This window comes from Panthera pardus, unplaced genomic scaffold (genome assembly GCF_024362965.1).
Source record: "Panthera pardus isolate Hobbes unplaced genomic scaffold, ASM2436296v1 HiC_scaffold_2, whole genome shotgun sequence".
In the NCBI taxonomy this organism is placed as follows: Eukaryota; Metazoa; Chordata; class Mammalia; order Carnivora; family Felidae; genus Panthera; species Panthera pardus.
This window is the reverse complement of record NW_026526765.1, coordinates 29,098,309-29,123,658: the sequence shown is the minus strand read 5'-3', so window position 1 is coordinate 29,123,658 and position 25,350 is coordinate 29,098,309. Positions and strand designations below refer to the sequence as shown.

At 40.4% G+C, this 25,350-nt stretch overlaps 2 protein-coding genes across 3 annotated transcripts in view; one reads left to right on the top strand and one right to left on the bottom strand.

The window, feature by feature from the left end:
• Positions 1 to 25,350, top strand: part of RANBP3L (RAN binding protein 3 like) — a 282,806-nt gene that overhangs the window by 77,960 nt on the left and 179,496 nt on the right. The gene's annotated exons all lie outside the window — the stretch shown is intronic.
• On the bottom strand, positions 253 to 567 carry LOC109260104 (40S ribosomal protein S29-like). The gene has a single exon (XM_053906930.1). It carries the CDS (start codon positions 533 to 535, stop codon positions 365 to 367), a length of 171 nt encoding a protein of 56 aa, XP_053762905.1. The 5' UTR covers positions 536 to 567; the 3' UTR covers positions 253 to 364.

Genomic DNA, 25,350 nt, shown 5'->3' with positions numbered 1-25,350 from the left:
AAAATTAAAATTAAAAAAATATATAAGTGAAAAATCTCCAGAAACAGGAACTCTAGGCTATAGGTCCTCCAAAGTTCTCCAGAAAAAACAGTAACAATAAGGATCTGCGATAAAGAAGGTTTGTGAAGCTCCAAATACTTCATTCTCTGCTGAAGAGTCACAAAGATGCGACCATGTTAAAGGGTCTTAGAAGTCCCGCAGTAAAGAATACAGTGTAGCTATGTTTTGTTTTTTTTTTTCACATTAAAACACTCATAATTGAAGTATTTTTATTTTATGTACCATGAGTTGGCATTAAGATAGGTTATCTTGGATATCTTCAGTTAAGGTAGGGATCTTGGATGACCCATTCAAGGAAGTTCACTTAATCCAACTTAATGAAGCCTATATCCTTCGCGTATTGACGGAAACACTGGCGGCACATGTTGAGGCCGTATTTCCGGATCAGACCGTGCCGGTTTGAGCAGACGCGGCAAGAACGAGAACCCTGGCCAAATTTCCTCGGACGGCTCCAGTAGAGCTGCTGGTGACCCATCTTGCTCTCCCGGACGCAACGAGGCAAAAGGCCAGTGTAGCTATGTTTAACAGAGTTTCACAAATGTAATTGACCTTGGTACCCACCTTCCCACTGCCTGCAGTGATCTGGAGTTCTTTGATTCTTTGGTTGAAAGGAGATACCAACTCTAGCTAAGAAGAACAAAAGTAATTTTCTGGAGAAATCCTGGAAGCTTATGGAATTGTCAGGAAGACTGGAGAAGCAAGCTGCCTCCTCATGTGGTTTCCTGAGAGCCAACATGACTTAGATTTACTACTTAAAACTGGATCACTGTGAAGGCTGGAGGGAGCCTTAGATGTATGTCAGGGACTTCATAGAGGAGGAAGCTGAAACTGACAGAGGGGAAATAGCTTAATTCAAGTCACCTTGCTGGCCATGGGAGTGTGAGGTAACTGCTATTTCTACCATACTACCTCCTCTCTTTTATTCTGATCTTTTCTTTGGAAGGATAAGGGGTGTTCTTTTAAAGCACTGCACCCCCATTCCACATGAAAAGGAGGAGTCTACATCCTGAATGTTTATTTGGCAACCGAGAGCTTTTCACTGACATTTATTTCCACCTCTACCTAACCCAATGGGAGACTTGTATTCACAAAATGACCAAATAGATGTTTTAATTTATTTCTCTCTTATTTCCAAAATGGAAATATTTTGAGGTGGCTTAACACATTCCTAAGAAAGTAATTGTGTTGGTCTTTTGAAAGTTGATAGTTTTTTGTGGTCATGGTTCATCTGAGGTTAGAGGTTCAACAGTCATTACTTCCCTCTCTTCTCTCCCCGTTACTCCAAATATGGAGTAAAAGTACTCATCGTAAAGACTCAACTTCTCCGTGAAACACATTCTGCTACTTCCTTGCTCTCCTCATCTAGAATTGCCAGATTAAATACAAGGACTCCCAGTTAAATTTGAATTTCAGGTAAATGATGAATAATGTTTTAGTAGAAGTATATCTCAAACGTTGCATGAGACTTATACTAAAAAAGTGTTTGCGGTTTATGTGGAATTCAAAATTAACTGGGGATCCTGAATTTTTTGAAAGTTTACTTGTTTATTTTTGGAGAGAGAGAGGGAGAGAACTCTGACAGCGCAGAACCCGACACGGGACTCAAACTCACGAACCCTGAGATCATGACCGGAGCTGAAACCAAGAGTCAGACGCTTAACCGACTGAGCCACCCAGGTGCCCGGGATCTGGTATTTTTACTTGCTAAATCTGACAAGTGGAGCAAGGTTTTCCCTGGGTGACACCGATGGGATTGCATCTTGTCTTGTCTCCCTTCTCTGACTGTGCAGGCAAAGCTCTCAGCACTGTGGCAAAGATATAGCACTCAATAAGGGTTAATAACTTTTGTTATCACTGTATTCTGCAGCTACTTTTGCCTTTGTTCTGGTAACACTTTTAACACTTTCTTATCCTTATGTGGTTTCATTTTGCCTTCTTTATCAGTCTGCAAATCTAATGACAGGAGGAACTGTGTTTTTATACCTTAGCAACTGGATATTGTTGGTGCTTAATAAATGTTGAATGAAAAAAAGAAGGAAAGAGAGTCACTTGCACAAGAGGTGATAGAAGAAATGCTATAAAGGGAATATTGAAGCTACATATCAAATAAATAGTGTTTTTCAGTCACTTTTGGCATCTGACCGTCTTGATGTAAAATCTTAGGTCCGCCACTTAATATTCATCTGATCTAGGACAAACTGTTTGTCATTTTCGAGATTCTAGCTCCTTATCTGTGAAATGGGGATAATGCATTTCCCCAGCACTATGAGACTGTTCTTGACTCGGCCACTGAGAGAAGAATCAGTCCCAGTGCCCCTGGCAGTTTTGGGGGGACTTCCACACGTGTGGGACCTCACCTGCCTTTAGCCAATTCGCCACATTGATGCGGTATGAGCTGGATGCAGACTGATTCTTACAGGGTGGTTTCCTAGAGGAAGAGAACCTACCTTTTAAGGTACCCCTGCTTCTCTCTTTCATCCATTTCCGGAGAGAATCTTCATATACTTGCTTCTCTTTCTGTCTTTTTCTGTCTTCTTCTCACACTTGTGTTTCTTTTTAATTTTTTGCCTTTAGTGAGGAGTGACAGGCCTCAAGTTCCAGAGTGTCCTTTTTTTTTTTTTTTTTAGCACCAAGCAGTGTTTATTTCTTCTTTTCCCTGCCTGTGTGAGAAAGGAAAGGCCAGAGGGCTGAAGTTTTTCTGGCTCCCTCATCTGGGGGAGCCCTCTCTCCGTGTGTGGGTTTGTCACTGGGGCACACATCCTGCCTTCCAAAACATTTTGGACAGAATGCAAGTCTTTTTTTGGTGACTCCGAATTATCATTATGGACAGTGGCTTTGCGGAGACCTGGGACTTTGAGATTTTGACTAAAAAAATCAATTTATAACAGGAGGAGGAAGAAAATTTCCCTGCTTAACTAAGTGGGAGTTACTGTAGTTTAATCAGAGACTTTTAGCTCCCTTCACCAAAGGAAGACTTTCACCCAAGAGCGGGTGGTCCGTAGGTAATGCAGGACCTTAGCTCAAAGAGACAGTTTGTCAGAACACGGTCAGCACCCTACGGAAGTATCCCAGTTTGAAAAGGGATAGCTGTGCTCTGGGAATGAAATTTGCCTTGAATCTCCCACCAATGCAAAAAGGCAAGCCCAGAGGGAAGTGGTTAAAAGCTGCGAGCTCTCAAGAAACTCTCTCGGTCCCAATCCCAGCTTTGCCTCTCACTGGCCGTAATATCTTAGGAAAGATGCTTAACTGCATCTGTAGGATTTGAAGAATAACAGCACCTACCACACAGGGTTCTTACGAGGATTAAATGACATCATGCAAACGAGCAAGGATGGTGCAGAGGCATTTAATAAATTCTAACTCTTATGACTCTCATTCTATAAAGAAAAATGAGTAACTGGTGGAGTCAAAATTAGATTCCAACTCCCACTTTTTTTTCCCCCCATTTCAGCACAGGGCCACTGCCCAAAGGAGACAGGGGAAGTGGAATGTGGGGGCATCAACGAGATCCCCAAAATTATACCCCTCGTTACAAATTTCACTAATTGGCTAGGATGTAGGTCTTGCTGCTAAAAACCAGAATATCAGTGGCTTAAACAAGACAAATTTATATTCTTATCAAGAATCAGACCAAGGATAAACAGTATAAGGTGATGTGGCAGCTCCATTGCATCAGTGACCAGACTCTTGTTGCTCTGTCATCCTAAATATGTGGTTGTTTGTCCCAGCTCTGGACACCATGTCCACACCCAAGCCAGCAGATGATGAGAACAGAGAGCATTAGACTTCCTTTCAAACACGGGCGTGACCTGGAAGTAGTATATCACTTCCATACACACCCTATTGGCCATACCCAACTGGAGGGGAGAATAGCATAGTCTTTGTTTTGAGCAGTCATGCGCTCAGCTATTATACTAAAATAAAATAGGAAGGATGGCTATTGGGAGCTTAGGTAAAATAGTTCTTTCTTTCTTCATTTTTATTTATTTTTTTATTTTTAGGGAGAGAGAGTGCGAGTTGGGGAGAGAGGCAGAGGGGGAGAGAGAGAGAGAGAGAGAGAGAGAGAGAGAATCTGAATAGGTTCCACACCCAGTGTGCAGCCTGAAGTCGCAGGGCTTGATCCCGTGACCCTGAGATCATGACCTGAGCAGAAATGAAGGGTTGGACGCTCAACCAACTGACTGAGCCACCCAGGTGCCTCTAGATGCAATAGTTCTTTCAACTGATTTATTATCTTTGTCCTGTTTTGAAGCTAACTTGATCATCGGTTCCACTCCCACTCTAAGGTAGAATAAGTGGGTCTGTTTATTTCATCATTAAATATCCTAGACTTCAAGGTTTCTTAGATTCCCCTTTTATCATGTTTTTACTGCCTTTTTTTATTTTCTATCTTCTTGCCAAACTATCTGTTGGCATTTTCCTTGGCAGGCAGGGCAGCCATTGGAGGCTCCCCTCACCCAAGCCTGTTTCGTCCTTCCCTTTCTTTACACACTTATATGTTTGACATTTGCACTTGTTTTTTTTTTTCTAAACAGAACTGTATGCAGTGCAGAAGGAAACTGGTTTGAGTGAAGGCTAAGATATGCCCACTCTTGTCCTAAGTCCATGCTGGCTATTTGGGAGTGCTGCTTGCTTGCTTCCTGGTTCTCAGTTACTAGAACAGCTGAGATCGCTAAGTAAGCAAGGAGTCTCTGTGTTAGAAGAAGAGAGGAAATGCGAGGAGACCAGTGATGGGGGAGAAAGAAGCAATCAGAAAACAGCCCTCATCCAGGGAATTTTGCCAGGATAAAAAAAAAAACAAAGTAAGAATAGAAAGACGGGGCAGATGAGGAATATAGCAGGCATAACTATGGGGGAGGTAAACAAATATCCAGAGATCAAAAGCAGCTTTCTTAAACTTTGAAATATAATGATAGTTCCTGAATGTGGATGTCTGGAGTGATCCTTGCTACCAGGGTTTGTTCTGATTTGAAGCACGGTCTGGGGGTGGGGAAGGGTCTCCGGTTTGTTAAGACTGTGGTTGTGTTGGGGAATGCAGGATCTGGAGCTAGCGCGGTTCATCATCATGCAGGCTGAAAAGAAGGCCATTGAGATGCTGGTCACCAGGGACTCTGGCGAGGAATAATGGGGGAGCTGAATGCTGGTCTTCGCGCTGGCCATTCTAATCACTGATCCTCTTTGTAACGGTCGATTTACATGTTAGAAGATCTAAAAGGCAGGAAGCATAGAAATGGGCTTTGAATTTTCTTCCTTAGAGTTTGTTTCCAATTAATCTTTCTGAGACAAGAATCGCAATCCACTGCAGACTGTTTTGAAGCTTTCAAGCGCAGGTTTTGCTACTTGGGACAAGATGCTAACATATTAAAAAGGAAGCAAACAACTTAGTGTTTGGTTGGGTGTCTTCCCCCCAAATATGAAAAACACCTCTCCATATCAATAAAGAGGCAGTACAGAAATCTCATGTACGCTGAAATTCTGGCAGCTTTCTTAGAATCACAAAGCTGGAGAGAACTGGCCAGAGTTTTTAGAAATGAAGAAACTGAGGTCCAGAGGGGCCAAGCCATTCTCAGAAAGTTGCTCAGCAAATGAGTGGTAGAGCAGGAACTGCAACTGTTTCCGGACCTTTCACCAAACCCTACTGGAGCTTCAGCAGAATTTATCTGTAACGAACAGAAAGGGTTGCATCCCAAGTCTGATTAGTTTCTTTGACATTTCTTTAAAGAGCCTACACCTTATATGAGTGGAAAGGTTTTGTGTTCAAAGAGAAACAGTGCAACCCGGAGAAGCTGCCCTTGATCCTACACAGAGACGATTGGCTATGATCTCAAAGGTGATAACAGGACATTTCCTGCCCCAGAGTCTTTCCTACTTCTCTTGCCTCTGGCCTGAAAACTGTCCTATTATTATATCCCAAAGCAAAGATATTTAACAGATGGTGGTTTCTCCTTCACACTTTGGTTAAAATGCAAACATTAACTGGGAAGAAAACCTCCTACAATTATCAGCTGTTGACATTCGCCATCAAGGGTTTCAACCTTTTCTGGGGTCATAGACATATTTTAGAATCTGAGGAAATCTATGGCTCTTTTCCGCAGAAAATACACAAGCAAAATTATAATGTCTTAGGGTCTTCACCGACCTCTGAAGCCCACCTTTAGAACCAGGTAAAAAACTCCTGTTTTTAAGTAAATTAGCTTGTCCTAATAGCTGGCTGGTCTTCACAAGCAGAGCCTATTGGGCATGGAACTAAGTTTCCATGGGAGAAAAGAGCCCCAAAAGGGCTTCCCTGAAGCAGTGAGTAGCCCAGATAGAGTCCTGAGCAAGTTCGAGGGAAGCGGACAAAGGAGAAGAATCAAAGAGAAGGGTTCTCAGGGAGGTTTGGAGAGAAGCCAAAGATAAACTTCTTGACTTCATCGCCCTGTCTAGGGTTGGCATAATTATGATTTCCAGGCTTATTTAACTTACTTAGCTGACCTCTGTAATTATTCTAAAGTCACACATCTTCCTGGAATCCTTCCCCAATACACACTGACTCAAAGGCAGCCCTGTGCTGGTGAATAAGATATCTAGCTGAGAGCTGAGTCCTTGTTTCCTGGCATCTTGCCATTTTATGCTGCTCACGGATCTTTTGGATCCCTAAAAGAGGGGGGAAGTTCCTTGCAATAAGCCATGGGGAGATGATGTATCACCAAAACCTAGACACGATCTTGGCAAGCTCACCAGGTAGTGATGTATTGATAAACATCAAAAGAAGTCATGAATTCCAAGAAAGAAAGTGATTTGGAGTAACTCCAGTGAGTCAGATTTTTTTTTTTTTTTTTTTTTTTTTTTTTTTTAAGACAGAAGTTGATTTGTATTGCCCGGCAGGACACGGTTGAGAAATGTGTTCAGGCTCCTCTGAGCAGTGGGAAGCCACAGAGAGGGACCTAAGCTGCCAGGACATATATGTGCCCTGGAGTCCCTAGCGGTTCCAAAGAAGTGAGTCTGGGATGAAGCTTAGGTGGTAAGCAGCCATTTCAAAAACTGCGAACAGTTGCAGCAAGTCATGGGCCACTTATCAGGACTCCACTGATGCCATTTCAATGGCAGGTTCTCACAGACTGGGAATCCTTACAGGAGGAAAGGCAGAGTGTGGGAATCCCAGTTAAAAGGAGCTGGGAAAGAAGACTGGATACTGGGAATCCAGGTGGCTGGCTGCTTAATTTATGCAAAATATTCTATAGTCTCTATGCCCAGTGGGTAGCCAATAGCCCTGTATGGCTTTTAGTACTTGAAATGTCGCTAGTGCAACCAAGGAGGATAAAATCTACTTTCACAAAGTGATCCTTCCTGTTAGGACACAAATAGTTTGGACGGACCATTGCTCCCAAGGTAACATGGAGGCAAAAGTAGATAAACTAAAAAAAAAAAAAAAAAAAAAAAAAATATATATATATATATATATATATATACATATACACACATATATATGTGTGTGTGTGTGTATATATGTATATATATATATGTATATATATACATATATATATACATATATATATATATGTATATATTTTAGAGAGCTGTGGACATGAATAAATCCAAGGGAATCAAATTCCAGAAACGGATGAGTCCTAGGTGAGAAGAGCTGGGGGTGTCTAGGCACATTTGTAAATCAGGGTATGGCAGTAGGAACACAAAAGTGTCATGCACAGAGGGACTCTGTGGGGCATGGAAAAGTTCCCCAAGTTCTGCATGCAGAGGATTCTATAACATCTGAAAACATATCTCACTCTAGAGACATTTGCACAGGTCACAATAATTTATTTTAATTTTCTTAATTAAAAAAAAATGTTTATTTATTTTTGAGGGAGAGAGAAAGGCAGCAGGAATGGGGAGGGGTAAACAGAAAGGGAGACACAGAATCCAAAGCAGGCTCCAGGCTCTGAGCTGTCAGCACAGAGCCTATGTGGGGCTCAAACTCAGGAAGAGTGAGATCATGATGTGAGCCAAAGTTGAACGCTTAACTGACTGAGCCACCCAGGAGCCCCTTTAATTTTTTTTTAAGTTTATTTACTTATTTTGAGAGAGACTGATACATTGTGAATGGGGAAGGGGCAGAGAAAGAAGGAGGATCCCAAGCAGGCTCCATGCTGCCAGAGCAAAGCCAGATGTGGGGTTCAAACTCATGAAAATGAGATCATGACCTGAGCCAAAACCAAGAGTTGGACGCTTAACTGAACTGAGCCACCCAGGCACCCCAGTCACAATCATTGTTAAAGACCTGTGTTCTTTCTGAGAAACATAAAATGGGTGTATCTTCCAATAACTGACATTTCAAGGTATGAAATATAATAGTGGTCATGGCTTTTTCTTCATGTAAGAAAGAAATTAGGTATTGAGATCAAGAAATTTGAACAATTCAACTAAGGCTTTTCTCTTATTTCTTGAGACAAGGCTTTGAGAAAATGCTTTGATAGATTTTGTGGCACAAATACAGTGGAATATGAAATAGCCACTACAACTCTCATTAGAGTATTTTTATAGTCTAATTATTATAAATAATTATGATAAAATGTTAAATGAAAATATAACACAAAATGCAACGATTCCTTGAGTAAACTTATATAAAAAATTATATACACATGGAAGGAAATTTGGAAAAATATACCAAACATTATTAAGAGGGGCAGAATATGATTTTTTTTTAATGTGTATTTAGTTTTGAGAGAGAGAGAGAGAGCGAGCATATGAACAGGGGAGGGGCAGAGAGAGAGGGAGACACAGAATCCAAAGCAGGCTCCAGGCTCTGAGCTGTCAGCACAGAGTCCGACACAGGGCTCAAACTCGTGAACTGGAATATCACGACCTGAGCTGAAGTTGGATGCCTAACGAACTGAGCCACCCAGGTGCCCCTAGAGGGACAGAATATGATTTTAATATAGTCATATCTGTGTGTGTATATCTATCTATACCTATACCTATATCTATATATCTGTATTTGTATCTGTATCTATCTATATCTATATCTATATATCATCTATCTATATCTATATCTATTTCTATCTATCTGTATATGTGTTATGTTTCAGTAAAAAGCTTTGAGGGGTGCTTGGGTGGCTCAATGGGTTAAGTGTCAGACTCTTGATTTTGGCTCAGTTCTTGATCTCACAGTTTGTGAGATCGAGCCCCACAAGGGGCTCTGTGCTGACAGTGCAGAGCCTGCTTGGGATTCTCTGTCTCCCTCTTTCTCTGCCCCTCCCTTGCGCTCTCTCTCTCTATATATATATCAAAATAAGTAAATAAACTTAAAAAAAAAACCTTCTTTGAAAAACTTTTAAATTGCAATCAGATATTGAGGGGCACAGAGTGTGCTTCTGGGAAGGGAGAGCTCATGAGCAACGGTGCTCAGGGGGCAGTGTGCAAGGCATGCTCTTGTGCTGGCAAGTACAGGGGGACCCCGGTTGGCACTTTGGATGAGCTCAGCTGAACCAAGGGTAGGAAAACACATAATGTTGTCATTTTTCACCTGTGATCATCTGCCAAGCCCTGGGGGAAAAGAGTATGTGTCCAGTCTCTGGCTGAACATCCCGAAGGCATGTGGGCTAACTGACGTTGCTAGAAGACAGCAGAAAATAGAGGACTTGTAACTGCATGAGGCACTCATGATAAAGACAACACTCTCAGCAGGGAAAAGCATCCCAAGTGTCACAGCAGAGTCATATTGTAGCTTTGCCTTTGTCCATCAAAGTGAAAATGAAAGAGAAGAAAGCAGGCAGGTCAGATAAAGCAACGATCAATAACATCAACCATCAATGAGAAATACTTATCAAGCATGTATCTTGTATCCGGCACTTTCTAGGCACTGGACCATCCCATAACTGATAAGTCTTCTGTGGTCCTCTTCCAGGATCGGAATAGCACCATCTGTTGTAATTCCTACTTATCTTCCAGCTATATCACTACAGTGCCTACCACATGGGAGGCAATCAAAAAATATTTTTGAATGACTGACTAAATAAATAACTCCATTAATGATTTAGTGATGAGGCTGGTCTTGTGTATCTCTCAGTGTCTAAACAAAAGGCACCTCCACCTCCCCGTGATGATGCTGCCCCTGTTCACCAGGCCCTGCCCTCAGCAGACACGGGGATGCTGTCTGGGCTTAGCCCAGAGAAGATGAGGACTCTGGACCAGAGCCCTTATACCATCTCCACTGGGAAAGCCTGTTGTGCTGAGGGTGGGGCTTCCCTCCTCCACTCCCTGTCCTCCCTGACACAGTTAGCACAGAAATTTTTGTTTAGATGTTGGTGTTCTATAGTTTCAAACGCAAGAATCAGGCAAGTCTCCTATACCTTCATGTGGCGGTCATTAGAGCTTTTCAAATATATTCCCTCAGTTTTGTTGTTGTTATTATGAAGATTTTAGGGTTGTTTTTGTAGCATAATCTAACCTATCCAGATGTGTGTGTGTGTGTGTGTGTGTGTGTGTGTTTACATGTAAACACACTATATTTGTAAGTTTTGTGTAAATATTTTTAATAAATTTTTAAATTATTTTTTTTGATTTGTTTTTACTATCAACCAAATCTAAACTATGCCTTTGCCTGATCATTATGTACCTCTGCTTAGATAAAAATAGCACCACAAGGATCAGCCTCTCCTAATCGGCAAGAGCACACAGAAATCTGTGTCTACACAGATTTCTTATCAACTAACATTATGTCACACTGTTAGCTCAACTTAGGGCTCACCATAGTCTTTTGTAATTTGAAGGCAGTTATAGCTTATTTGTAGCTATAGCTTTGTGCTTATTTGCATTTTTTTTTTTTTTTGCACCCTCCATATAATATATATTCTTAAGATTCATGGGAATTCCATTCCCTGATTTCTCTTCCTTTTCCCTCCTGGTCTTAAGACACTAGGAGAGCAGTTGATCAGTACATTCAAATTTATTTGTTCAGTTAATTCTTAATTATCAAGTATGAGAGGAGGTATGGGTTACTTCATACACAATGGAATATCATTCAGCCTTAAAAAAAAAAAGAAGGAAATTATGCCATTTGCAACCACATGAATGAACATGGAGGACATTATGCTAAGTGACATAAGCTGGACATAGTAAAACAAGTACCACCATGTCCCATTTATGTGGAATCTAAAAAACTAATTGAATCCATAAAAGAAGAGGGCAGAATTGTGGTGGCCAGGGGCTAGAGGAGGGCAGGGTAAGAGTAACTGTCCATATAAGGGCAAACCCTGGGACCTGGCAGAGCAACGAGATACAAGGAAGTTGGAGTCCTGATCCCTGGACAGGAGCCACCATACCAGGTCCAACATCTCTGTGACAGAGAGATGAGTTTTTCTGTAGTGTAATCATTATTACTTTGGGTCTCCATCATAAGCATTTGATTTTGTCCTAACTCAGTGGTCTTAAAAGTGAGGTATAAGTTTCCCTGGGGGATAAATATCCTCCACAAGACATACAGACTCATAGTTTTAAAAGAATCAAGTTCTGAGGGTGCCTGGGTGGCTCAGTTGGTTAAATGTAGGACTCTTGATTTCAGCTCAGGTCATGATCTCACAGTTATGAGTTTGAGCCCCGCATCGGACTGTGTGCTGATGGCATGGAGCCTGCTTGGGATTCTGTCTCTGCTTTGGTATCTTAAGGAGACTTTTAGGCATTTTTTTCCCAACCATTCCCATCACAAAATTTTAATTCCACGTATGTATGCCATATATCTGTTCATGTTCTATATGCATATGTGTACTTCATACACTAAAAAAGTAAGATTTTTATCCCTTAGGAACCAATTTTTGCCCCCGTCAAGAAAGCATACCTTAGAATACAAAAATCTGTAGGGCACCAAAGGACAATTTGAAATACTGATATTGGTGTGAGAGATTAAATGACTCTGATTGCATATTGAATCTTTTACCACTCATAAAATTTCTGATTCTTTGCTTCAAAACATGCAAGAATGTAACAAGATGTTAGCTGATAAACCATTAAAATGAGCTCAGGAAGGATTCAAAGAATTGAGTGACATTGCCATAACAAAACTCCTTTCATTTCTATGTAATTATTTATATGAATAAGATATATCAGGACTTTCATATATAAAAATGGAATACAGTAATATAAGTAGGCTGAGCACTGACTCATTCTGATGTTAAGTATTGTCTATCTGTAGAAATGATTAGAATCACTCCTATTTATTTAGAGATGCACTTCTAATAAAATTCACTTTTTATATTTAATGATTTGTAATATATTTATGTTAGTTTTACAAAAATTACAGTGATAATGAAATTCAGAAGACATCTTTTGACTCTTAGATCCTTTTGGCCATAGGAAATTATAAAGAGCATATTAAATGCCAGGCTTTACATGTATCTATATATCTACATCTAAACATGTCTCTATCTATGAGTGTATCTGCTATAGTAGAGAAAGTATGATGGCATGGTCGTAAAAGACTATAAGAATAAAAATATAATAGGTTAAAATTACATGGAGGAAGTCAGATGGAAATGTAAGTCCAAAAGGAAAATGAATTGCTATAAAATTTCTAACTATTAAAGAAGGACTTGTTCGTGTATAGTTTAAATAAATGAATGAATGATGGTAATACCAATGGTAATAGCTTCTAGATTCCATTTAATACACTTAAAGAGTCATGTAATGGTTCAATTAAAAAATGACAGGGGTGCCTGGGTGGCTCAGTTGGTTGAGTGTCTGGATCCTGATTTCAGCTCAGGTCATGACCTCACGGTTCATGATATTGAGCCCCATGTCTGGCTCTGTGCAGCACAGAGCCTGCTTAGGATTCTCTCTCTCTCTCTCTCTCTCTCTCTCTCTCTCTCTCTCTCTCTCCCCTCCCCTACTAGTGCAATTTCTCTATCTCTCTCAAAATAAATAAACATTTAAAAAATGTCAAAATACACAACATGCCAGGAAGTACATACTTTGCAACAATTTAAACTCACAATGAAAAATGTTAGATGTCTACTTAGAAATGAGTGAGGTTGCTTTAAAGTTTATTTTGAGGGCTGCCAAGCCAAAAATGTTGAGGATTCGAGGTTCAAGTCTGACAGGTAACTGTGACGATGTTACCAAGCCACCACGGGAGGAGCAGAGTTTGTCCCCAGCCCAATTCTGGTTGCTAGTTCTAGCAACTGAGAGTGAGCCTGAGCTCACAGGGCAGGCAGGAGATGGTCCTCAACATGAGGGGTGCAAGGGAGTAGAGTCTGGGAAGTCAGGTTACTGCTAGCTGCTTGGCACAATACCTGCTTCTCCCTCCTTCCTTGCTGCCTGGGTTCAAGTGGTGAACAGTAGCCCAAAGGGGAACCTGCAGACCTCAGGATTCTCCGTGCTCTGAAGCCCTCCCCTCCACCGAAGGCCTCCAGCCCAGGTGGCTACATATCACCAAGTTCCCGGGGACCCCCTTCCCCACTCTAGCTGTTTTCAGCTCTTACTACGCTGACCTTCTCTTTCTCCAAAAATGTGGTCCACCTGTGTCGAATCACCTGGAGCCCTTGTTAAAAGTGTATGGTTTTTGGTCTCACAACAGACCTATTGTATTGGTATCCCTGGGGGTGCGACCTGGGATTCTACATGATTAACTCTTCAGAATAAGATTTACCTCTTTATGTTAGCTCTTTGTGTCCAGCAAATAATGGTAAGTTTCTTTGCTTACGATGGAAACTTGATGTTGAGAGTTTGGATTTTAAACACGAGCAAATGGACACATGGATCTGAAAAGATTTCAGCCTGTTTTATTCTTGGATGATAGCAGATACTGGGGACTTCTTGGCTTTAAACCTGAAAGAGCAGGAAGAAAAGAATAATGTTCGGAGCAAGATAAAATGCATGTTCAAAAGAGGAAAAAAAACGAACAGGAAAATCACAAAGCAAGCTGTCTTCTAATCTGATTCTTAGGACCATGACATTGGACAAATGTGCAGCACTGAGAAAAGAGCAGATGGTCTCCAGCACTGTACCTAACGCAGAGTTGGATGCCATCCCAGTCCTGGGGTTGGATCAGAGTTTGGACTAGACCAACACAATCATAAGCAGAGGCCAAGAATGGGTGCTCTGTTCCAGGGAAGCATAGGAAGGAACCGGGAGCTTTGGGGTCTGTATTTAGCAGGGTCAGATTCAAGGCCAGCTGATTCTGTGAGGAAGCCTGAAAGAAAGGCCCACGATAAACAGAGCTGGGCAGACGGATCCCTTTGATAGCACAGAATGGGGCTTACCTAAAGCGTCTGGAGAAATGGAGTGAGGCAAACAGGAGCTTTCTCCAATTTTCTACTTTTAAAATCCAGCAACTGTCTCTGAGTTAGCATGTTCAAATTCTCTGCTCAGCTACTTAAGCCAGCAGGCCACAACCCTTGGTTTTTCCTAAGTTTACTACATGGTGCCTTGTGGCATTGGCCATCAGAGTGATGTTTTCATTATTTAAAATAATTCAGGCAATGCACAAATGTTTGCTTTCTGCCAGACCCAACATGTTTGGCTCCCTTCTTCTAGCATAGAAGACTCACCTCTTTGTGCTATTGAGAAGGGAAAAATTAATCCCAGGAGGAGCCCTACAAGAATGGGATAAAAAAACTTTTTCCTGCATAGTTGTAGCTTTGGGGAGGGTGGTATTCTCAGAAACAACCATCTGTCTGGACTACAAAGGAGTTTTGAATGTTTTTGGAGAATTATCTTTGCTTCTTTGATTTCACAACACTCTCTTCTCTTTTACCACCTTGGTTTTATAATAATTTATTGAATTAAAATAGGTTGTTTTGGGAAACCAGGGAAGAATTTTGTGACACTTCTGGGGGTGAAATGGAAAGCCTTGTGGCTGATAGAACCAGGAATGAGAGTCGCTACTCTTAGACTAGAAATATCTGAGAGTGGTCTACAAGGTTCTGAGAGTCTTCAGCCTTGAACCCTGGGAAGGTAATACTTGGGTTTCTAACCCAAACACACAACTTGTTTCTAATCTTTTTATTTTTATTTTTTTGTATCTCACTTGCATATGTAACATTCTTTCCATTTATTATGTTTACTTAAGAATTGTTTTCACCCACCAAAGCGAATGGGTAGATCTAGATATCTGCTACAATGCTTTATTTTTCTTGTTTGCTATTCACTTCTTCCCTACTCACTTTAAGAAAAGAAAAATCATTGTTTTCTTACCTATTTGTCCTTCTCAGTCTGAACCACTTATGCCTTGTTAGATCATGGATTCATTTACTCAGTTGACAGATACGAATGGAGCACCTATTATGTTCTCAGAACCGGGCTAGGTCTAGGATAGAGGCAGATGTGTTTCCTACCTTCCAGAAGCTCTCACTCTCCTGGAATTCCCAACATGTTTCTCTCAGGACCTCTATACAGACTTCCTGGGCGATGACATTCTCTTATGTGTCATCAAGGCCTGCTGGGGGCACTTCTTGGCCTGTACTTTTTTAATTCTGTCTCTTTTTCCAAGGACCAGAGGCAATGCACCTCAGCCCTTTCCTTTCTCCACCAGGAATGAGGCTTGATGGATCCTCACAGTTTTTTTCTCCCCTGTCTCACAGGGATGCCACAGAAGAGTTCTGGAATGCTTGGAAGCTGATGAAGCACCTTAAATAAACAAAAGCAATCATAGTTACATCCCTGGGGGAGATGGAGACATCTGACTACAGCCAAGTAGATAAATATGTCCTTTGGTGTTTAGCTGCAATCCTGGGGATTATTGAACAAATCTCCCTTTGTGGGAGTGGCTGTAAATCAAATAACATAAGGCCTTCATGACACAAGGGAGATAACTCTGCGTTACCATATGGGTTTGAAAACATCCCAGCTCAACGGGCAATAAGAGGAGCTCGGATAGTCAGCCTGGTGCTACACGTTTGTGGGCCTTCTGGCTCCACACTCCTCGCCCTCATGCGGCTCTCCTCTCATGCGTCTGTGAGGGAAGGGACTCACTTGGCTGACTTGATGAATGTCTTTCCTTTCTCAGGCGTGGAGAGTTGAATCGATTATAATGTTCAGCTCGTTGCGCCCCTTTTACCATTGTCAGTACAGAGCCCCTTTCACCAGTTCGGTGTTTGTTTCCCCTTATATCTCATTCCGTACACTCACTCCCCTTTCTCTCCAGGCATTTGTTCTTACAAAGTGTATATTGCTTGGTCTGCAGGTATTCTTTCCATCTTTTAATTATAACCATATTCAAACACAGTGGAAAGTTGAATGTACACGTACCCTCCTATACCAGCCGCCTAGAATCAAACATTGCCTAATGTTTTGCTTGCTTAACTCTATATGAGCATTTGAAAGTAAGTTGTAGATATCATAAGTCACCCCTAAATACTTCGGTATCCTTCTTTTAAAGGCCATTCTCCTACAGAAAGAAAATATCTGCACACCTACGAATGTTAATAGTGATTATATAATCTAATATCCAGTCCATATTCAAATTGCCCTAATTACTAAAAATGTCCTTATAGTTTATTTTTTAGTTTTTTTATTTGTTTATTTATTTGTTTATTTGTTTATTTTGAGAGAGAAAGAGCAAGAGAGTGTGTGTGCAAGCACATGAGAATGGGGAAGGGGCAGAGAGAGAGGGAGAGAGAAAATCCCAAGCAGGCTCCACAGTGTGAGTGCAGAGAACAACATGGGGCTCGATCCCATGACCATGCAATCATGATCTGAGCCAAAATGAAGTCGTCACTCAACTAACTGAGCCACCAGGGCATCCCTCTTACATTTTTTTTTTTTAATCAGAATTTGATCAAGGTTAACACATGGTGTCTGATTAAATCTTTTTCATCTACTCTAGAATGGCCTCCTTCTTTTAAAAATAACATTGACTTTTTGAAGAGATGTGTTCATTTGTCTTGTAGAATGTCCTCCATTCTGGATTTGTCTGATTGCTTCCTCAAGGTGTTTAATTTTTTCCCTTATGTTTTGTCATTCTTGTAAACTGGAAGTTGGATCTAAAGACTTGATTACCTTCAGGCTAAGTTTCTGACAAGCATACTTCATATGTGATTTTGGGTACTTAACATTGAATCCTATCAGGAGGTTCATAATTTCAAAATAGTCCATTGTCTGACTGTAATGTTAAATTTGACCACTTGGTTAAAGTGATCACTGTGAGATCTTTGCATTGCAAAAGTACAGTTTACCCTTTGCAATTTAATAAAAAATGTGTAGGGATGGTACTTTGGTGCACTTGAACATCCTAGTCTCCAATAACCTCTCCCTTAATAATGATCCATCAATGATTCTTGTTTGGATAAATGATCTTATTGGCAGTTGTAGGATTGTGATATTCTACTGCTATGATCCTTTCTACACTTATTTGCTGTAATTGTTCTATAAAACAGAGCTTTTCTTTATTGACAGTGGATAAATTCATGTCTACTACTTCATAAAAAGGTAGAGTAAGATACTTAATTATTTACCTTTAACAACCAGATTTTGGAGTAATGGGTTATGTAATAGTTACCTCCAAAGATGAAAAATGAGCTTTTTCCTCTCCTTTTATTTTACTTCATAATTTGAATGTCAGTATAAGCTTATGGGTATTTTTTATTCAAGATTTTACAACCAATTACAGTCATTTTTCTTTTTAATGCTCAAATTTGTGTTTCTTGCCAGGACTCTGATTAATAGACAATATATCCTGGACATCACTCTACATCACTACATAGAGATCATCTTCATTGTTTTATATGGCTGTGTAGTACTTCATTGTGTGGATGGACCAGAGTTGGCTCACTTTTTGTGGGCCAACCTTGACATCTCATCCCTCCACCCCAGGAGTCAGTATGATTGGAATCACTTGCTTTTTCTTTTCTAGTGGGTGACATTAAGTAATGTCACTTAACCTCTCTGTGCTTAAAGATTCCTCATCTATAAAATGGAGATAATAGGGTTGTTGTGGAGATTTAATGAGTTAATATATGTGAAGCTCTCAGAATAACGCCTAACGTATATTAAGTATTCAATAACTCTTAGCTATAATAATAATAGCAATTAGGATAATGTGATATTTGCCAATTATTTTTTTAATGTTTATTTTGAGAGAGAGAGAACAAAGGGAAGGGTCAGAGAGAGGAGAGAGAGCATACCAAGCAGGCTCCATGCTGATAGTGCAGATACTTAACCGACTGAGCCACCCAGGCGCCCCTATTTGTCAATTATGATTATGACTATTATAACCTTCACGTATTCTCTTCTTCTGCTTGCTACAAGCCCCTGGGAAGTGTGAAGATGAACAGAAGCTTTTAAGGTGGGACAGTGTGATTTAATGAAAAGAGCACTGGGCTTGGAGCCCTGAGATCTGAATTCTAGTCCCTGATTTACTTCTAACCACTGGGGTAATCCTGGAGGAGTCCTGAAACTCTCCTGATGTTATCTAAATAAAGAAGGAGCTGGAAAAAGGAACTTAATTCTCTCCCTGCTCTCTGGTCTGTGTATTCTACTGGATGACTTGTTTCATATTGGCCAGAGGAGAGGAAAATCTTCTGCTCTGAAAACTGGGGACCCCCCCCTTCCCCCCCACCCTGCCATCTGTCATTCAAGGATCCACAAGCCCCTGGCTTTCTTCCATTCTGTGGTCTTGTAATGCACCAAAATTAGAATAAAGATTTCTCAAGATCTTTAGTCCTGGAAGGAAAGGAGGGAAGGAGAGAGACAGGAAGAAAGAGGGAGAGAAGGTGGAGAGGAAGGAGTAGGAGGAGGAAAAAGGAGGAGGAGGAGGAGGAAGAGAAATTTAGTTTCTCTTCAGTTTCTTGGCTGTAGGGTGCTTTTATTTTTTCCTTGAATGGGTGCTATGCCTTCCTGTACACAATATGAACATCTCTGAGTAAAGTTACTGTTCAAAAAAACCAGTTAAGTCCTGAGCTTCTTATCTCTAAAAAGGTGCTTTTTGGAAAGTTAATCCTTGAGATTTCCCTAACATGCATGCGCCTGGAACATTCCAATCTTTTGGCTGTCCAGTCCCAGCAGTAAGAGCAAGGTTTGGGTTAAACTTTTAAACTGCAAGGAGTGTCTCAAGGCCGTCATTTTTGTGGTATGTGGAGCAGTGTGTGACCTCTATCTCTGGAAGCCCAAGCATAGAATTAATGAGAGGTTTCATAGGCGCCTAAAAGAAAGTCTTACCAAGAATGTATTGCTCTCATTTTTGTATGTTCTCTTGAGACCCTTCAAATTGGTGGTGAGATGGAAAACTTCAGAATTTCCTTTAAAAACTCTGCCTGGGCAATGAGAAAGAATGAAATCTTGCCATTTGCAACAACATGGATGGAACTGGAGGGTATTATGCTAAGTGAAATAAGTCAGTCAGAGAAAGGTAGATATCATATGTTTTCACTGCTATGTGGAATTTGAGAAACTTAACAGGAAGACCATGGGGGAACAGAAGGGGAAAAATAGTTTCAAACAGAGAGGAAGGCAAACCATGGGAGAGTCTTAAATACAGAGAACGAACTGAGGGTTGTTTGGGAGGGGGGTGAAAGAGGGGGGAATGGTTATGAGCATTGAGGAGGGCACTTGTTGGGTTGAGCACTGGGTGTTGTATGTAAGTGATGAATCATTGGAATCTACTCCCGAAGCCATGAGCACACTGTATACACTGTATGTTAGCTAAATTGACAATAAGTTATATTGAAAAACAAACAAACAAACAACTCTCCCTGGGGCTTGGACACTTCTTTGTATGTGTGTTATACTTCAATAAAAATTTTTACGAAGAAAGAAAAACAACAACCCTGCTTAAGTCTTACTTTCTCTAGGATAAACCTAACGTACCCATCATTCTTTATCTTTACCATTTCCTCAAACACCCAGCACTTAAGAAGTCTTTACTTCGATTTCCAGAATTGACAAACTGTAGTTTAGTGAAAAGAGCCTTCAGTTCTGAGTCAGCATCCCTAACTCCAGAACTTCTTGGTTCTTTCACATAGGAGCTGCCCATTGTTGGGCAGGACCCTTGACCTTTTTATGGCTCTGTTCTTTCACCTCTGAGACAGGTGTAATATGGATTGCCACGGATGTATTGTCATGAAGATCAAATAAGACAATGGATATAAAAAAAACGCTTCATTAACTACAGAAATGTAAAAAATTTATAATTAAGGTGTATACGTTTTTGTTATTTTTTTCTGGTCTGTTATATTATTATCTGGTTTCCTGGGTTCCACCCTTTGCTGCCCACAGTTCAATTTCCACCCAGCAGCCAGAGGGATCCTATGAATCCATCATGTCTCTCTTCAGCCTCAGTGGCCCCATTTCTCTCTATGCCCTCTCTGCTCCTAATTGCCTCTCTGACTTCAGTTCCTATTATTGTCCCCCTGCTCATGATCTCCCAACACGCTGGATTTCCTGTGAATCCTCAAGCCTCCAATTTTGGTCCTGCCTCTGAGCCTTTGCAATTTACATTCCTGGGAATGCTTTTTTCCCAGACTTCCTTCAAGTCTTTGCTTTTCATTGAGGTCTGTTTTGGCCATTGTGTTATAGTTGCAACCCCAGCCCTCCCTAATCCTCCTTCCTGCTTTATGTTTTTACATTGCTAATAAGCTTCTAATATTCTATGTATAAATAATACACTTATTTATTTTGATTATCATTTGTCTTTCCCTACAAGACATAAGCTCCATAAGAGCAAGAATTTTTGTCTGTTTTATAAACTGATGCATCCTCAGCACCTAGAACACAGCTTGACACATAGTAGGCTTTCAATAAATATTTGTCAAATGAATGAATGAAGACAGTTTCAGGCTCACAATTGGACAAGGATGGAACTTAGATTTCTGGATAGTTTCCCAGACATAACTGGTATGAGTGAGCCCTATTGGAAAGTCTGTGTGCCTTCCGTACCTTTCCCCAGAATCTTGACCACTTGGAAGGTATTTGTATAATCTCTGCATGCTTCAAAATCAAGGAATGCTGTTTCTATTCCAAAGACCTGTGGAGAGGCAGTAAATGCCACAGAGATATTCTTTGGAGAAATAGAACCTGGACCATATGAGGCAAATTTGACCCGAGGCACTGATCTATTCTATGTTATTATTTCCCCATCCGGGTTTGTAGCATTTTTTTCAGCCTGTAATTTGGTCTTGCAGCTTCTTAGAAGGCAGAATGATGAGCTCATAGCATTCCCCAATGCATTCCCAATAAGTTCGAGGAAATGCTTATCTGAGTTCAAAACAGAATAAGGGCTCCACAGTTCTGATTCATAGTACATATTTGCGTGTTTAAGGCTCTGAGGAGTCACATAGCTTAATATAAATAAAGGATGGGTGGTCTGCTTAATACTTATTCATTTATTGGACTAGGGAAAAGCTTTTTCACTGTATACCTGTTAACACTCTACCCCACTCCTAGAGAATATAAAGGAGTACTAACATTTACTGAGTTTTACTTAATATTTTGTTAAAAGATGAGGCACTAAAATAACATGTGTACACCAGATCCATGACATCACGCCAGATTATTTTTAAAACCTAGGCAATATTGAATTCTGCTCCAGTATATTCATTTATTTGAAATAACACAGTGATATTAAAAGACCTTACCTATTTTGTGGCCATGATCAAAACCTTTCAAACTTTCATTTCCCACAGATCTCATGGCATCTCATATATATTTTATTTTGCCACTGAGTCCTGTTCAGTACTCTACAAGCTTACCTAAGGAACGAACTCCATGTATGGAGTACCTATTATGTTAATGATATATTGTCTGTGGCCCAGCGGTTCTTTATTTTTTTTAATTAACTTGTTTTATTTTTTATTTTTTTAAATTTACATCCAAATTAGTTAGCATATAGTACAACAATGATTTCAGGAGTAGATTCCTTAGTGCCCCTTACCCATTTAGCCCATCCACCCTCCCACAAGCCGTCCTGTAACCTTCAGTTTGTTCTCCATATTTATGAGTCTCTTCTGTCTTGTCCCCCTCCCTGTTTTTATATTATTTTTGTTTCCCTTCCCTTATGTTCATCTGTTTTGTCTCTTAAAGTCCTTACATGAGTGAAGTCATATGATTTCTGTCTTTCTCTGACCAATTTCACTTAGCATAATACCTTCCAGTTCCATCCACGTAGTTGCAAATGGCAAGATTTCATTCTTTTTGATTGCCGAGTAATACTCCATTGTATATATACCACATCTTCTTTATCCATTCATCTATCGATGGACATTTGGGCTCTTTCCATACTCTGGCTATTGTTGCTAGTGCTGCTGTAAACAGTGGGGTGCATGTGTCCCTTCGAAACAGCACACCTGTATCCCTTGGTTAAATGCCTGGTAGTGCAATTGCTGGGTCGTAGGGTAGTTCTATTTTTAGTTTTTTGAGGAAACTCCATACTGTTTTCCAGAGTGGCTGCACCAGCTTGCATTCCCACGAACAACCTGCAGTTCTTTTTTGGTTTCTTATCAATGAAGAATGTGTGAAGCTCTGCTCCTTACTTTATGCCAAGAATTCCATTAGGCACAGTGAAGACACCAGGGGAACAAAACAGGACTAGATCATGGTATTGCTAGGCAAAGACAAATAAACTTACCAAATAATCAAATGTTAAGATAAGGGTTTTAAAGGAAGAGAGGAAGTAGAATAAGGTGTGTGAGGGTATTTCCTGTTTGTGGTGAGGTGACCAGGAGACAAGGGTGCTCTGATGTAAGGACATTTAAATTGAGGTGTAATGATGATAAGGAGCTGGACATGACAAGCTGGGGAAGAAGAACATTTGTTTTAGGCAGAGAGAATGGCAGGACTAATGGCTTAGCCACAGGAAGCAACTTGCTAACAATTGAAAGAAGGTCACATGGTTGCCCCCTAGTGTTCATGAGAGCCCATGTGATGAGGGGAAGGTGGCAGACAATGTGTAGGGGCAAATCACTCAGGGCTTTTGAAGGCCATGGATTGGACTTTGAGAGAGCAATATGCTCAAATTTGTGTTTTAAGGAACCTTCCTCAAAGCAGAATATACCCCAATAAACTAACATTTTTGCTAAGTGAACAATGGACATTTTAGAATGCTTTTAACAATTTAAAAAATGCAGATTATATATTTCTCTTTCTCTTTATTCCAAACCCACAATATCCTCCAACCCTATGTGAACCACTGGGTCTTGGTGAAATGTTATTATTCTACTCTGTGTTTTATTAAACAAATTTTTTTTTTAATTATTTTTTAAAAATTATTTATTTTTTAATTTACATCCAAGTTAGTTAACATATAGTGCTATAATGATTTCAGGAGTAGATTCCAGTGATTCATCCCCTATGTATAATACCCAGTGCTCATCCCAACAAGTGTCCTCCCTAATGCCTTTACCCATTTAGCCCATCCCCCCACCCACATTCCCTCCAGCAACCCTCAGTTTGTTCTCTGTATTTAAGAGTCTCCTGGGGCGCCTGGTGGCTTAGTCGGTTGAGTGTCTGACTTCGGCTCAGGTCATGATCTCGCAGTCTGTGAGTTCAAGCCCCGCATCGGGGTCTGTGCTGATGGCTCAGAGCCTGGAGCCTGATTCGGATTCTGTGTCTCCCTCTCTCTCTGACCCTCTCCCGCTCATGCTCTGTCTCTCTCTCTCTCTGTCAAAAATAAATAAAACATTAAAAAAATTTTTTTTCTTAAATTTAAGAGTCTCTTACGTTTTGTCAACCTCCTTGTTTTTATATTATTTTTGCTTCCCTTCCCTTATGTTCATCTGTTTTGTATCTTAAATTCCTCATATGAGTGAAGTCGTATAATATTGGTATTTTCCTAACTAATTTCGTTTAGCATAATACCTTCTAGTTTCATCCACATAGTTGCAAATGGCAAGATTTCATTCTTTTTGATTGCTGAATAATATTCCTTTGCATCTATATACAACATCTTCTTTATCCATTCCTCTGTCGATGGACATTTGGGCTCTTTCCATACTTTGCCTATTGTCGATAGTGCTTCTATAAACATTGGGGTGCATGTACCCCTTCGAAACAGCACACCTGTATCCCTTGGATAAATATCTAGTAGTGCAATTGCTGGGTCATAGGGTAGTTCTATATTTGATTTTTTGAGAAACTTCCATACTGTTTTTCAGAGTGGCTGCACTGGTTTGCATTCCCACCAGCAGTGCAAAAGAGATCCTCTTTCTCCACATCCAACATCTGTTGTTGCCTGAGTTGTTAATGTTAGCCATTCTGACAGGTATGAGGTGGTATCTCATTGTGGTTTTGATTTGTATTTCCTTGACGATGAATGATGTTGAGCATTTTTTCATGTGTCTGTTAGCCATCTGGATGCCTTCTTTGGAAAAGTGTCTATTCATGTCTTTTGCCCATTTCTTTACCATATTGTTTGATTTTTGGGTGTTGCGCTTGGTAAGTTCTTTATAGATTTTGGATACTAACTCTTTATCTGATATATCATTTGCAAATATCTTCTCCCATTCTGTTGGTTGCCTTTTAGTTTTGCTGACTGTTTCTTTCACTATGAAGAGGGTTTTATTTTGATGAGGTCCCAATAGTTGATTTTTTGCTTGTTTCCCTTGCCTCTGGAGACATGCTGAGTAAGGAGTTGTTGCGGCTGAGGTCAAACAGGTTTTTGCCTGCTTTCTCCTTGAGGATTTTGATGGCTTCCGGTCTTACATTTAGGTCTTTCATCCATTTTGAGTTTGTTTTTGTGTATGGTGTAAGAAAGTGGTCTAGGTTCATTTTTCTGCATGTTGCTGTCTGTTTTTCCCAGCACCATTTGCTGAAGAGACTGTCTTTATTCTACTGGATATTCTTTCCTGCTTTGCCAAAGATGAGTTGGCTATAGATTTGTGGGTCCATTTCTGGGTTCTCTGTTCTGTTCCATTGATCTGAGTGTCTGTTTTTTGTGCCAGTACCATACTGTCTTGACTATTATGGCTTTGTAATACATCTTGAAGTCTGGGATTGTGATACCTCCAGCTTTGGTTTTCTTTTTCAGAATTTCTTTGGCTATGAGGGGTCTTTTGTGGTTCCATACAAATTTTAGGATTGTTTGTTCTAGCTCTGTGAAGAATGCTGGTATTATTTTGATAGGGATTGCTCTACTCTGTGTTTTGTACATGAGTCTCCACAGCTAGGCTTTCTATGCCTCTCTGCTTTAGAGAACACTGATAGCCTGGAGCACATGTGAGGATTTTGAGGTCAAAGTCTACCTTCTACAGTCCTGGAGCTTGTTTTGGGGATCTACCTGTACCATGACCTTTCCTTATTCCAAGTCCCCAAACCTTCCTCAGATCTCCATTTTACCCATTCTAGAGCATAGTTCATGTAGAAATCCCGTTAAAGTGTTAATAGGTAATG

What these genes read in the sequence shown, in the direction of transcription:
- LOC109260104 (XM_053906930.1), bottom strand. Translation starts at nt 535, where the DNA reads ATGGGTCACCAGCAGCTCTACTGGAGCCGTCCGAGGAAATTTGGCCAG.